General features: G+C 30.4%; 1 protein-coding gene and 1 long non-coding RNA gene across 2 annotated transcripts; one reads left to right on the top strand and one right to left on the bottom strand.

Annotated features, from left to right (window-relative positions):
- The first annotated feature begins 850 nt into the window (after positions 1–850).
- Positions 851–9,851, top strand: LOC120091505 (protein DETOXIFICATION 27-like). Its single transcript, XM_039049572.2, has 8 exons — positions 851–1,270; positions 1,350–1,891; positions 1,976–2,062; positions 4,586–4,642; positions 7,764–8,002; positions 8,750–8,868; positions 8,961–9,050; positions 9,611–9,851. Exons 1-8 carry the CDS (start codon positions 1,007–1,009, stop codon positions 9,665–9,667), a joined length of 1,455 nt encoding a protein of 484 aa, XP_038905500.1. The 5' UTR covers positions 851–1,006; the 3' UTR covers positions 9,668–9,851.
- Positions 9,852–10,581: 730 nt separating this feature from the next.
- LOC120091715 (uncharacterized) lies at positions 10,582–12,292 on the bottom strand. The gene is made up of 3 exons (XR_005485818.2): positions 12,122–12,292; positions 11,343–11,423; positions 10,582–10,923 (listed from the first exon to the last, which is right to left on the bottom strand). It is a non-coding gene; the product is annotated as an uncharacterized LOC120091715 (long non-coding RNA).
- Positions 12,293–16,366: the final 4,074 nt, after the last annotated feature.

Genomic DNA, 16,366 nt, shown 5'->3' with positions numbered 1-16,366 from the left:
GACATGTAGAGGGAGAGAAAGTCAATGAAATTGAAAATATAAACATTAATTTGGGGAAGAGACAGCATACAAAACCAAAAGATAGAAAGGCAACAAACTTTTCAAATAAATAAAGAAGCATCCCACTTTTAGAGAGTTACGTTTTCAATTTGTTTACTTTCTCCATAGTCTATTTCATTCATCTGCCTCCTTCACCGGTGTCAGCTCATTTGTACCTTCTCCATTTTTACCCTTTTCCCTTTGTTTCCCTCGCTCATTTTTAATCACTTTCAATTTATTTTTTTTTTATAAATCTTGAAAATATATTCCTATGTTGTATTTTTAACATACAAATTATTATTATTATTTAATTCATATCGATAAAATTAAATTTGGAAGACTAATTTAAGATTTATTAAAAGTAAGAGAATTAAAAATTGAACATCGACTAGATTGAACAAATTTCAAAGTATAGAGATTAAAATGATACTTTAGACCCTGTTTAGTAATTGTTTTTTCTAGTTTTTGAAAATTTAAGTTCGTAGACATTTCTTCAACCTCTTAATTTATTGTATTGTTATCTATTTTTTATCAATTATCAATTCAAGTTTTAAAAGCTAAATAAATTAGATTTCGTTTCGTAACTATTTGATTTTTTTGTTTTTGTTTTTGAAAATTATGCCTAGAGATACTCTTCCCACATTGAAATTTTATCTTTTGTTACATACATTTTATCAATAATTTAAAAAATCAAGTCAAGTTTTAAAGAGTTAAAAGAATAGTTTTTAAAAATTTATTTTTATTTTTAAAATTTAACTAAAAATTTAATTATTGTACTTAATCGTAAAAAGGATTCCATAATTGGGTGATTATGGTAACGCCGAAAATACACGCAGCCCTCAGCCAGCGGCCGTCATCCTTGCTTGCACTTGTACGAATGTAACGTAACAAACACCGCCTTTTTCCTCTATTTATTCAACTTCCCATTTCTCTCTCTCTCTCTCTCTCTCTCTCTCTCTCTCCCAAAATGTCTGAATCCAACGTACCCCTTCTGGAATCAAAGCCTCAAACAATCGAGGAACATGATGCTAATGGAGCTTCTCTCTCCACAAGAATTTTGGTCGAGTCCAAGCAGCTTTGGCACATCGTCGGTCCAGCAGTCTTCAGCCGTGTCGCCACCTACTCCATGTTGGTCATTACCCAAGCCTTCGCTGGCCATTTAGGCGACCTAGAACTTGCCGCAATGTCCATCGCCAATAATGTAATCGTAGGCTTCGACTTCGGTCTCTTGGTAAATTCATCGAACACCTTCTCTTCATACGAAATAGTACTGGTTTTCTTTTCTCACTTACATATATATTTTTTCCCAGTTGGGTATGGCCAGCGCTTTAGAAACACTATGTGGACAAGCTTACGGAGCTAAGAAATTCCACATGTTGGGGATATACATGCAGCGATCTTGGATTGTTCTGCTCCTTTGTTGTATTTTGATTCTACCCATTTACATATTTTCAACCCCTGTTTTAAAGCTTTTAGGACAGCCGTCGGATTTGGCAGAGATGGCTGGGAAAGTATCGGTGCTGTTTGTTCCATTGCATTTCAGCTTTGCGATTCAGTTTCCTTTACAGAGATTCTTGCAGAGTCAGTTAAAGACGGCAGTGATTGCTTATGTTTCGTTAGTGGCGTTGGTGGTTCATATTTTGGTGAGCTGGTTGCTTGTTTATGGGCTTAAGCTTGGGCTGTTCGGAACCGCCATTACCATTAACATTTCATGGTGGGTTTTGGTGTTCGGGCTTTTGTTTTACACCGTGTGCGGTGGCTGCCCTCGGACTTGGACTGGGTTCTCCGTTGAGGCTTTTTCTGGGCTTTGGGAGTTCGTCAAATTGTCTACTGCTTCTGGAATCATGCTCTGGTTCATTTAATTTTTCATCTTCCTTTTTGGTTTGGTTGATTAGATTTTGATTTGATTTGAGTTTATTGAAATGCATTTTTGCAGTTTGGAGAATTGGTATTACAGAATATTGATAGTGATGACTGGGAATCTGCAGAACGCTAAACTTGCGGTGGATGCTTTGTCTGTATGGTAACAAATCTTACCCTTTTGTTTATTATCCATTTAAGGGGAAGCCAGGCCATTACTTCAAATTCATCCATTATTCAGCATTCATACTCATAGTCTCACGCCCTCCTCTAATAATTTTTAATTTAAGACACGTTTGGATTGATTCCGACAAAAAAAAAAAATATATATATATATATATATATATATATATATATTTATAAAAATTTATTAAAATATATTTGATTTTGAGTGGACGTCAAACACTTCAAAACGTACCCTTAGTAGACATTTTTTTAATTTGTTATCTATTTTTTTTATTAATATTCTTAAAATTAAGCTAAATTTCTAAACTTAAAAAAAAATAAATTTTAAATTTATTTATTTATTTATTCTAGAATTTCTTTAGGAATTTAATTTTTTTTACATAAAAAAAATATAAACAAAATTAAAAGAAAATAGATTTAATTGTACGATTTTAATCTTCACTTGTGGAGATTCTTGCAATGAAAACTTGTTGCTATACAAAAAAAAAAAAAAAAAAAACAAAACTCCGTTCATTTGAATTAAAACCAAGGTTATGATTTTAAATAGTAAATACTATTAAAAATATTTTTAAATATAATCAAATATTATTGTCTATTAATGATAAATAGTAAAATATTACTATAATTTATTATTGTCTATCACTGTTAGACATTTATTAGACAATGTTCTTAAACTTTAAATTTTATGTCAAATATGTCTTAAACTTAAAATTTTGATTTTGTACCATTAAGGTGCTAAACTTTAAAGAAGTGTCTAATAAATTTTTTTATTTTAAATTCTAGTTGAATGGATCTCTAAACATTTTTATTTTGTACTTAATAGGTACTTGACCCATGTGATATATATATTTTTTATTTCACATATCTATTAAATATAAAAATAAAAATTTAAAGTTTCGTTAAATAAAATTGAATTTTATATCTAATAAATCAATTCTCAATTACTTTTTTTAACAAGGAGAATTTTCATATATAGAAAAAATGTTAAACTATTTACAGAAATAACAAAAATAATACTGATAAATACTGATCGACTTTTATCAGTCTCCATCAATAAAGATTAAAATTTTGTTATTTTGTGTAAATAATTTTTTTTTATTTTATTTTTTTTTTAAATTCTTCAATTGACCTACTAGATAAACAAACACGAAATTAAAAATTTATGGGGTTGTGCTCATTTTGATATTATTTTTTTAACATAAAATATACAAGCTATTTGTAATATTTTCGTTGTTTTTTAAATATATAGAAAAATATATAATTCTAGTACAACCAGTGATATAAATGTATGACAAGGACATGCAAGGAGTGATAATAAATGTTGAACCATTTCACGACCCGTTTTAAATATGCTGTGGTCATTATTTTTTTGCCTTGTTTGATTGGAGTTGTTCTCTTCATCTCTCAATCTACTTAAAAAATTTGACCTTTGTTTCTAGTTCCTCATATTTTTTAAAAAATTTTATTCTTAAATCTTTTAAAAATCTTTATTTAATCCCCTCGAGTAAAAATAACTAACGAAATGAGTTATTTTCAAACCCAATTTACTTGCAAATATAGTAAAACATCACTATCTATTAGTGATATTGCGATAGACCGCGATAAACTTCTATCCTTAGATAATAGTGATAGAAATTTATTGGTGATAGAGAGTAGCATTTTGCTATACTTGAAAATATTTTCAACAGTTTTATCATTTAAAATAAAATATCTTTATTATTCACAATTATTTAAAATTAATAAATCAGATTCTTAACTTTTTAACTTTGATTTGTATCTAGGCTTGTAAATTGTAAAGAATATATCAATTAGGTCGAGAACTTATTAGAGAAAAAAGAAATCGGAATTTAATGAACACAAAATTGAAAATTTATTGACCTATTGGATACAAAATTTAAAAGCGGTAAGATTTATCATACACGTATTAATATTATAGAATTTATTCACCACAAAAATCAAAGTTTAGAAATGTAGTTAATATCATATAAAATCGACTAAATAGTTATTGACGTAAAATGTGATCATGATTTCTTCTCATGTTCTAGGGCAATATAGAAAAACTAAGGCGATGTTTCGATCAATAACTATTATAAGATTATAATAATCATCTCTTATTATAGTAAATATTATTTCGTAGTCTTCAATTAATACTATTTCAAATTCTCATTTGCTAAAATATTTAATATTTGCTATAATTTTTATTATTTTAGATTCATCATTTTTTTTTGCTACAATGTTTATTATTTTTTTTTTCAAATTAAAATAATTTACACTCTAAACATATATTATTATAATTCAAATTAAAATAATCTTCATTCTAAATACAAATCATTATAATACAACTATAATAACTTAGGACTATAATAATCAACTAAATTTTCTTTTAGGAAGAAAAAGCTGTTCGAGAGTTTAGAGGGTTATGTTTTGGAATTTGTGTAGTGTGTATTTGCTGATGATGAAAGCGATATTTATTATTGTACAATTTGTCCTCTTTCAACAGCATGACGATCAACGGCTGGGAAATGATGATCCCATTGGCCTTTTTCGTCGGATCCGGGTAATTTTACTTATTTGCCCCCCCCCCCTCTCTATTTTTAGTCCTTTCCCTTTGTCTCGTCTCCTGTTTTATTTTATTACTGTTTATGTGCAAATCATCGGTCACTTGTTTATTTTGATCATGACGTCGCATGCGCCAAACCGCGATCTACCAAACCATCCTCGTCTATATCTAGTTTTTATATAATTATGTTAACCGGCAGAAAATTTAGCATTTACTTCTTCTTCCTTTTTTTCTTGGGGGAACAAACTCATTGCATACGTCATATTATATTATTGGTGATGAACCAGTGGGCTTAAATCTCAAGTTAAATGTAAGTGTATTCCTTTAAGATAAGGTCGAAAATCTAGTTCTTAGACAGATATTCAGGCATCTCGAGATATCTGGGTTTATTTGGAACGTTGGAATGTTGGTGCTGGATGAAATAGAAAGCGTGAAAACGATGAAAAAGATGATTGAGTTGAAAACGTTGGGATGGAAATTTAACCGGGATTATCAACCGACCCAAAACCCTCGATCCAAATATGCGCTTAGAATTACAACACATTACAAATAGAGATGTCTAATTTCCTGATTAGATAGGGAATGGGGGAAAAAATTTCTGGGGGCGGGAGCGGGAGCGGGGATGGGAAATGTCCCCAGCCCTGCCCTGATTAGCTTTTACATATTTATTTAGTATAGTTATCTAATGATATGTTGTTATTATTATTATATAAATATTACATTTAAATTTTAAATTTAATTATTTATTGGGAAAGATAATGAATATGTTTAAATTTAGATTATATATGTGAATAATTTGATTTATATTTATTTCTTCTACTAAAAAAGATTAATTAGTTATTTTAAACCAAAATTTGAGTAATTTATCTTTAAATTCAAATTGTCATTCAAAACTAACCATAATAAACAATTTAGTGATAAAGTTAATTATTTAATTAAAATTTGTACACATTAGTGATTTAAATTAATTGACTTTTTTTTAGAAAAAATAGTATAAGGGAAAAAATTCTCGCAGGGAATCCCCACCCCGATCCTCGGGGAATGAAATGGGAAATGGGAACGGGAATGGGGAATGGGGAATAGCGTCCTCGATCCCATCCCATCCTATGGCCATCTCTAATTACAAACCCATGAGTCCAGTTTCTTTAAACCAAATTCTTACTAATATTCGTACAAAACAAACAGATGTGGAAGGAACCGTAATAGATTATGAATTAGAGGGTGATTTTACGGTGAAAGAGGTGGACAATTTAGAAGATAAGGGTTTGTAGGGTTTTGTGGTGAGATGAGAAAGAGAAGTGTTTGGTTTGAAATTTAGTTGTCCAATTTGTATATATATATATACCACATGCCTTCACGTTTCCTAATCTCTTCTTTATTTCATTTATTTCTTAATTCTTTTTCTTGTGGATAAACCAATCTTAAATCCTCATTGTCATCCTATCTTTGCCATGCAAATTTCTTTGTTTCCATTTTGAAAAGGGATTTTTAAATATATATATATATATATATATATATATTCCATAAATATTCATTTTAGTCAATTTTTTTTTTTATAAATTGTCTGACCAATGCCTTAATAATTAATGAAGGATAATATTTGAACCTATCTTAGGTTGAACTTATCTTCTTGTTGCACACTCCAACAACATAACAAAATAATAAGTAATATTTAAGAAAAAGAAGAAAGATGAGTTTGTCCTATCTTCGGTTTAAGTTTTTGGGAATTTTGAACACTAAATTTTGTTTTAATTTTAATTTGATTCTTAGGTTGGACTATTAACATTTATTAATTAATTTAAAGGAATTAAATTAGAATATTAGGTCTAATACAAAATTGAAAACTTTCAAGTTTGTGTTTAATAGGTTTTTGATTTTTTTTTTAAAAAATATATCAAATAGGGACATCTTAAACATAAACTGATTAGATATAACAACGAACTTTAAAGATTTTAACATAAAATTAAAAGTTGAATGACTTGTTCTCACAAACTTAAATGTTTGGATTAAACTTGTAATTCAAACAGAATTTATAAAATTTGGATGATACATGTAACTTAAAAGTAGCATTTATTTCATGATATTAAATTGAAAGTGACTATTCGCTATCATCTAATTAGGTTTTAAAAAAAATAATTGGGTTTTCAGAAAGGTAAAAAATGATGGGATTTTCTGATCTATGAAGCAATGATGAAAATCGTGTTTGGGTTTGAAGAGAGAGGTTCTAATTTATTGTAAAAAGATATTTAATATATATATATATATGAGAATTATTGGACTGTTGACTAATTAGTGTTTAATTAGATTTAATTAATCAATTATGTTATTTTTTTAGACTAAATAGTCAATTTAAAGTTTGTAATATGGAATTCTTGATTATTCATTTCCATATAGAACTTATTGATGCAACGGGTTAAAATATTTAGGTTAAATCCATGGTTAAGCAAGAAAAGTCCATCTTTTAAGGTTAGAAAAGCTCTAAAAGAACACAAATTCCACATTAAAATTGAAATTATATCAAAATCTCCATATTACCCTAAATTGACGGTTTGTATCCTACAAAATAATAATAATAATAATAATAACAACAAGATTAACTAATTAAATCTAATTAAACACTAACTAGTCTAAATTAACGTCTAATCTAAATATAACTAAAACATACTAATTCTCCTCTTCAATACAGTTAATGACGATTGGAATACAATGATTGAACTTGAAATTGCTTTTCAGTCTATGGTTAACTTAGAGTATGTTTGGTTTAACTTTTTAAATGTTTAATTTTAACATTTTTTTTTTCCTCTAATCAATCCAAACACTTATTCCTAGAAATTAGAGTGTTAAAAAGGACAATAAAACTATTCACGTATCTACACAATTGTAGGTCTTATAAAATATGCTGGTGAAGTAGTTAATATCGAATTTTGGTCACAACTCTCAATAGAGAGGAGGAAGAGATTGGAAGTTGTTACTCCTTTGAGAGAGGTACAGTTTAAGTAGCGTTGTGTATTAATTGAGTTAAAGCTGGAAAAGAAGTAAATTAACAAAACATTGAGTTGTGTATATTAGAATGTGTAAACTGATTGATATTTGGTTAAAATGTTGTGATGATGGATAGAGTAAGAGTAGCAAATGAGCTGGGATCTGGAAATGGAAAAGGAGCAAAATTTGCAACAATGGTGGCGGTTGGGACATCAGTCATAATTGGGATATTTTTCTGGATAATCATTATGACATTCGACACTCAAATTTCTTTCATATTCACTTCTAGTGAAGTAGTTCTAAAGGAAGTAAAGAAGTTGACTATCCTTCTCGCATTCACCGTCTTACTCAACAGTGTTCAACCTGTTCTCTCTGGTATCATTTCCTTTCTATTTCATTCTTTACCATCATAATTTTTTTTTTTTTTTTTTTTTTTTTTTAGTACTAAACTTTTTAACTCAAATGTGAGGGAGATGACTAGAGTCTAGATGTTTTGAGTTAGATGAAGGTGAAGTAAAATGTCTAACGATCAACATGTCAAAATACCGAATGACCAAAACTTTGAACTAAAAATATCTTTTAAATTCCCCCACTTTCCTACCTTATTCAAAATTGAAACTCTCTAACACTTATTTGGTAGTTTAGTCTTCAAAAAATACAAGTCATCTCGTCATTTTATTAAAAAGTTAACAAACTCTTAGTATACTAAGGACCAAAATAAAACATTATTCAAAGTTTAGGGATATATTTTAAAAATTTTGCAGTCAAAGTAGAACATTATTCAAAGTTCAAGGACAAAAATAAAATTTAAACATTATTTTTTATTTTTTTAAAAAAATAGAATATAATATAGAATTATAATAAAAATTGGGGTAATTGTAATTGATAGTATTTTTAAGAATAATAACCAAGCGTATAACATCATCTAAAAAAAATTGCAAATATAGACAAATCTATCAGCGAAAGACTCCTACCAGTAATATGATCTATCACTTATAAACTATTTAAATTTGGTCATATTTGTAATTTTTTTTACATTATGTTATATCTGCTAATACTTTGATTCAATGTCTATATTTGCAATTGTTCCTAAAAATTGTGAGTAAAAATAAAATTGGACAGGGGTGGCAGTTGGTTCGGGATGGCAATCATATGTTGCATATGTGAATTTAGGATGTTATTACCTAATTGGATTGCCTCTTGGCTTTCTCATGGGTTGGGGCTTCAACCTTGGAGTTAAGGTAATTTTCTTTTTTCTCCTCTTAAAACTTTGCAAAATTTCAAACTATATTGTATTAAATTTCATGTTACTAATAATGATATATTTGATTAGGGCATATGGGCTGGAATGATATTTGGTGGCACGGCCATTCAAACATTGATATTGTGCATTATGACTATTCGATGCGATTGGAACAAGGAGGTAAACTATAAGAGATTATTTTTTAAAAAATAATAACAACATAGAACATTAACGATAGGGTAATTTTTTTTAAATGACAAAATTGTTTAAATTATTTTCAAATATAGCAAAATGTCAATATATATCAATGATAGATACGAATAGACATTTATCAATTACTGATGGAAAGTTTTTGATATTGAAAGACTGAGTAGCACCCTTGTTAAAGGACTAAAACATACCATCTTAAGTGTAAGTTTAATTCTTGAATTTTTAAGTTAATGTCTAAAAGGTCTCAATTCTAAAATTGTCTAATAAACTTTTTGAACTTTCAATTTTATGACGGATAAGATACTGGTATGTTCAATTTTTTTTAAAAAAATTAATTAATAATTTTGATATAAAATTAAATTTTATGTCTAACGGATTTCTGAGTTTTCAATTCGGTTGCTAGTAGATTTGTATATTTAGAAAAATGTTGAATAGGTCATACAATATAAATTAAATTTGAATTGACTATTAAACACAAAGTTTTGAGATTTACCAGATATACTGTTCTGATTGTATTGATTAATTTACAGGCAGAGAGAGCAAGCTTGCACATTAAGAAATGGGAAGAACAAACTCCAGAGCTTTGACTTATTTATTTTGCTTCTAATCCTCGTTTTGTTGCTCTAAATGCGAATCAAGCATGCATTTATCTTTGTAATGCTTCCCATATTAATGAACAAATAATCTCCCTCCAATTTTTCTACATTAATTTTTCAATATTTTCGAATGTTCGGGACAAGGAGTAAAGTTGTGAAGTTTTTAGGTCCATAATGTATTCTCATTGTCTATTTATTCCTCCATTCACCATTGTAAAGATCGTCCTAATTAATGCGAATTATATTCTGATTATTCAATCATATACACAAAACAACAATAAGGAGTTAGTAAACCATAAAATTAATGGCTTTTTAATTGTGAGATTTATGAAACTCCTAGAACCAAACAAGGGATAGATTAAACTCCAACTCTTTGGGCTAGATACTCCCTTAATCTTTTAAAGTTTTCCACACGTAGTCTATAAATAGGCACTACAAGAAAACAACTTTTAGTAGCAAATAAAACATGTGGCTAAAAGTAAAAAAGCACCATTAAAAGTATGAGCAACGTTGAGACGTGTCGTTAAGAATGTCATTATAGTTACATAGCTAAAAGATTTTGTGACATATTCAACATGCGTCGCTAAAAGACAAACTTTTACTAATGCGTACACATTACTGAAAACTCACTTTTAGCAATACATTATTTGTTCATATTTGTCTTATATAGTGACGTTACAAGTTTTATCACTGAAAGTTAAGTTTTAGCAACATAAAACTATTGCTAAAGATGGGTCAATGGTCATTGCAAATACCTTTTACAACATATGTAAGCATCAATAAAAGTATTTCATTAATTAAAAAATAATATTCAATTTAATATATAAACCTGTTATCACTAATACAAAACTAGGTTATAATGTCAGTCGAAAACCGACATTATAGTGATATTGCCTGACATCAAAGAAGGCTAACTAACAATATTTATATGGGTATAATAAAAGTAATCTGATATTTGTATACACAACTTAACTTTCTTCAAACATAACAATTAACTAATTCACTTCGACAAAAGAAATATAATTATTCATCTCTCCACAAGCTATATTTAACTTACAAAGATAAACGAAATTAGTAACTACAATAATTACATGACTCTAAAACCTTAAAATTACTTGTCTACCCTAAATAATTATCTTTTTTAGCTTCATGAAATCCCATCGCCAATTTCACATCTACCGTTTTTTCTAATGAAGTGGTTGGCTTCACCACATCCAACTTGAACTCAATGCCTTCCTACTTCCGCCCTAAATGTTTGTTCAATATAATTTCTATCAGAATTTTATCTTCTTTAAGAACAAACACTCAACATCAACATAGAAACTAATGATTAATTCTAGAAAGATGAACACAAACCTACGAACACAAACTAATTTAGTCATTCACAAAAACACCTAAGATCAAACACTTGAGCACAATACAAAATTCATGAACTAAACCTGTAAATTAACTAAATCAATATTAATTGACAATGAAATGACATTAAGGCATTTGAACACTTGAGCATAAGATATCCTAATTTAATACAACATTATATCCATCATCAACTCAAAAACTTAAACTTAACTAATAAATAAGGTAGATTTAATCATATAAAAAAATTTAGCATCAAATATATATAAACTCATCAAACTTTCGCTAATCAAAACAATCATAAAGTACTCACATTCAACCACTAGAAGAGCTTTGCATTTTGATCCATCATGGGCTTCTACTTGAATAGAGCCATAAAGTAGCTTGCTCATCACTATCACCATTGATTAAACACAAACAACTCAACTTATAATTAAAAAAGGTAAAATCAATTAGATATTGAAACTCGTGAACTAAAATGAATTCAATAGACACTATAAATGGCTCAATGAAAACTTACTTACAAACAAGTCTATCAAACTAATAAAAAATTTAGAATCTGTTCAAAGATGGAGATGAACTAATTAAAACCAAAAGTTAGGAGCCTTTAGAGGGAAATTATTTTGGTAAGAGTTTCTATGGCGGGACTTTGGAAGAGATATCCATCTTAAAAGGTTCAATATAGTTACTTACTATTGTTTGCACCTAACAATAGTAAGTAACTCACTCACCCCACCAAGTTTCCAGCATTGCACTTATATCTGATATCATTTAAAGCATTTAAGCATAAGTTCAGTCTTCCTCAGTTCAAGACCAACAGAGATATTCAAGTTCATCATTTCAAATTCAGCACACAAAGCATTTGAGTTCTTTAATTGGAACAAGAAATGGGGTCAAATTAAAACAATGAAATCAAACCCATAAAACTACATTCCTTCAACATGGGAAGACAATTCATGCAATAACCCAAAACATACAGATTAAGTTAAACCTGACACAAGTAATTTCATGTAAGTTAGATTAATATGAATCCGTAACACGACCATTTACAGATAGAGGAAAAATCCTAAAAATGAAATCATAAAAACTTACAATTAAACGTGACTTGATTGTTAGGAGTAGAGGGGAAAGACCAGAGAGTGCACTTGAACTCGATGGAAGTGAAGAGCTTCTTAAATTCATCCTCAAATTAGTGAAGCGAAATTTCTTCCGCTTCTTTTCTCTTCCTTTCTCCACACTCAAATTCATCCACTACGTCCATATCTATACATATATATATTTCAATTATATCATTTATGATTCCCTAAATGTAAAGATCAACCCAAAACACACACCATTTATTCTGTACCTTGAAATGAAGATAAAAGTGTACATAGTTTTCCCCATTGGAATGGGTAAATTGGGTACCTGAAAATCGGATCCTATTATTAATGCACACACAAAATCAGAACATGGGTTTAAATTAATGAAGCACAGGGTATCTTCGAGCCAATCCATTGATCGAAAAAAACACCCCCACCATTTAGAACCAAAATATAGAAGTCGACTAGGGTTTGAGTAGAGATAGAAACGAGAGCAATGGGAGCCGCCGCCACCACACCTCCGCAACCACTGTCACGTCCACCACCGTAACCATCTCTGTCCACCTCCACCACCATCGTAGCCATCGCCTCGACTAGTGTCACCACCTCCTCATTTTCTCCACCCTCCTTGAGATGCCCTTTTGGCCATTCTTTATGATTTTCAAATTTGCTATTGTTTGGAAATCAACTGAAATTCAGAGGAAATTCTAAGAAAGTAGAGCAATCGATGTTGTGGGCAAAATGAAATCAAGAAGAAGATGAAATGTTTCATTTTTGTGTGAGAGAGAACAAAACATTTGGGAGCAACGGAATTTTGTTTGGGAGCGAAAAACGAAGGGAAAAGGCCAAAGGAAGGGAGGGAAATGAAAATGAGGGTTTAATTTTTTTTTTTTTTTTTTTGTTAAATTATAAAAAATGTCGTCTAAACTTTAAGCTTTGGATAAAAAATGTTTGTTTCAAAAGTTTCAAAATTACCAAAACTTTAAAAAAAAAATTAAAAAATTACTCATACGGTTAGTTTTAGAAGAAAACCGTCAGGGAGCATTTGAGGCAATGATTATCATAAGACTATAATAACTACCTCCTATAGTAAATACTATTTTAAAATTTTCAATTAGCTACGACTAACACTATTTAAAAACCCCATTAGTTACCAATTTTATTATTTTACATTCATAATTTTTTTTTTATTATTTGCTAAAATATTTACTATTTCCTTCCCGAACTAAAATAGTTTATACCTCAAACACATGCTATTAACCCAACAGTAACAACCAACTCCTTGCCTAAAATGCCCCCTGAGTTTTGTTTCAAAAATACATATGAACTTTCAAAACATTTAAAAAATACATTAACTTAATAAAAGTTCACAAAAACCTCCACCGTTAGTATTTGAACAAAAACCATTAAATCCTAGTGACAAAAATGACTTTAAAAATTTTAAAATATTAAAAATGCTCCGATCAATTTGTTTGATGTTTTTTTAAGTTTGAAAATAACCGATTTTAAAATAAATTATACAGATATCCTCATTTTTTTCATATAGCTACTCTCATATTTCTCTTAAATTCTCAATTCTTAGCTTCCACCAATTTTCTAATAACCAAAATAAAAACCAAAATTTTAAGTGAAAACATAAAATACCACAAAAATTTACAAAATTCCAAAATCAAAATCTTCTCTTGTAACATACCAAAAAGATAAATAGTCAAATAAAAAAAAGTATCAACCTAAATCATGTTGGTTTTTAGGAATTCAATATTTATTTTAGTTCTTAGATAGGTTATCAAGCAAAAGAAGCCATTGGGATGTTTTGGATGCAATTCGGACTTTAAATGAAACAATTAGCAAGCAACGGTAGGCAAAACGGTGAAATCAAACAAGGGAAGGCATGACATTATGCAAGTGCTACGACACTTGTGCCCTACGCCATTCATAGAGACAGTCTGCTAAGTGTCACAATCGCACTTTCGAAAGCTTCTTTTAGCGATTGTGCAACACTTGTTCCCGCTCACGATCAGTCAGTCAATTCGAATATGGAACACCAATGGCACATTGAGTGCCTCTCGCAACCTCCACCCCCGTTTTAGGGAAAACGATTTTAGAAAATGGGTTTGGAGAAAAAGGTTTTTGTAAGCATTTTTTAGTAAATGAGTAGAGAGAGAAAGATTGTAGTATACTAGAAAGTAATGACTAACAACAACGACTTTATAGCGTACTACTCCTTGTATGGGGAAGTGATGATTAGTCTTATCCCCATATAGTGCATTATGAACAAAAGGCCAACTAACACCCTTGCATATGCAAAAAGGCAAGCGGTCACTTAAAACAAAAATATAAGGAAAGCAAACTAACTTTAACTAATACAATATATGACATGAAAACGTGATAAAAGGGGGTTGGATTGGGCATACGGCCATGGGTAACAAGCCCTGGACAAGCATGACCGTGACATTCTCCCTCACTTAATTGGTTGACGTCCCTGTCAACTGACCCTACTCGAACTCGGCAATCACTGAAGCTGCATTCTTCAAGTCTTTCACGCGCTCCCAACTGATTTCTTCGTCAGGGAGGTCCTTCCACTTTACCAAGAACTCTGTCAGTTCTCGTTTTGGTCTTCCGATATGGCGAGTACGTCTATCCAAAATTTGTGCGACTTTCTTTTCAACTGAATTCTTCATCGTGACAGGTGGGCACATCAACATATTTCGTTGCTCGTCATCAGGATCAGGGTGATAAGGCTTCAGAATACTCACATGGATGACAGGATGGATCTTCATCCATGAGGGTAGTTGAACCCTATACGAGGTTTTCCCGACCTTCTTAATCACTTCCACTGGCCCTTTGTATTTTCATACTAGACGTTGGTTTCTCTGGCCTCGAAAACGGAACTGTTCTAGTCACAGCTTGATCAACACTATGTCCCCAGCTTGAAACTCGAGGGGCTTACGCTTCTTATTAGCGCACTTCTTCATCCTCTTTGACGCTTTTTCTAGATAGGCGCAAGCTATCTAAAAGGCTTGACTCCACTCCTTGGTGAAGTTATGCGCCTGATGGCTTTTGCTCGCATAGGGATGGTCCACTAGATGTGGCATGAGTGGATGTCTGCCGCATACTATCTTGAAGGGCGTCTTTCCAGTTGCGGAGCTTTGCTGACTGTTAAAGCTAAACTGAGCAACATCTAACAACTAGACCCAGTTCTTTTGTCTAACGTCGATAAAGTGACGCAAATATTCCTCGGGCTTGCTATTAAAGCATTTCGTTTGGCCGTTTGTTTGGGGATGGTAGCTAGAGGAAATGTTCAACGTAGATCCCAATATCTTGAACAATTCTGTCCAAAAGATCCCAGTGAATCTCTCGTCCCGATCACTAACGATGCTCACGAGGACACCCATAATTTCACGATGTGTTTGAAGAATAGTTAGGCAATCATCACAGCTATACACATCTTCGACGTTAGGATAAATGTGGCGTATTTTGAGAACCAGGTCGATAATAACAAGGATTGGTTCAAACTCTCCAACTTTGGGCAAATGGGTGATAAAGTCGAGGGACACACTTGTTGGCTTTTTGGCTCTTAATCTCAAATTAATTAATTTTAATTAATTAATTAATCAATGTTTTGATGATAACAAACTCAATTTTTAATTACTGAAAATCTTAGTGTTTTAATATATCCATAGCGTAGAGCTCGGAACAACGATTCCAACACCTCTTGAATCACTCAAATCGGAGCTAAAACAAAGACAATATGACCGAATTAAATCTATAGAGAAAATACCGTAGTGGATGACGTGGCATAACTAGACCATTTGCATGTAGACATGTGGTAGCATATTGGTTGAATGGTGGATCATTAAGAGATTAACATATGATGGACTTTTGATTTTTAGATTGATTTAAAATAAAAAAAAATTGAAATTTAAAAGAAATTTAAAAGGAAAATAAATTTAATATTATTTTATGTTTGTGTCTAACGGCTAGTTTTTTACACATGGTATGTTTTTTATTTTTATGGTATGTTATTTATTTTTGGATTGACTTTAAAGAGAATTAATTTTAAAAAGAAAATGAATTTCAAAAGAAAAGGAATTTAATATGATATTTTGTTTATATCTAATGGCTAGTTTAGTTTAAAATCTCCACCATTGATTTTTCTTTCCCAAAATCCAATGGTCCAAATTAATTGTGGTTTTTAAAAATTTTTCCATCTCTATATAAACCATCTTTCTCTCCAAATTTTAAACAAACAAAT

The sequence above is a fragment of the Benincasa hispida genome, chromosome 11 (genome assembly GCF_027475165.1).
Source record: "Benincasa hispida cultivar pf3 chromosome 11, pf3_genome.v1.1, whole genome shotgun sequence".
NCBI classification, from domain to species: Eukaryota; Viridiplantae; Streptophyta; class Magnoliopsida; order Cucurbitales; family Cucurbitaceae; genus Benincasa; species Benincasa hispida.
The sequence above is the reverse complement of the archived record's forward strand: the minus strand, read 5'-3'. Positions and strand labels throughout refer to the sequence as shown.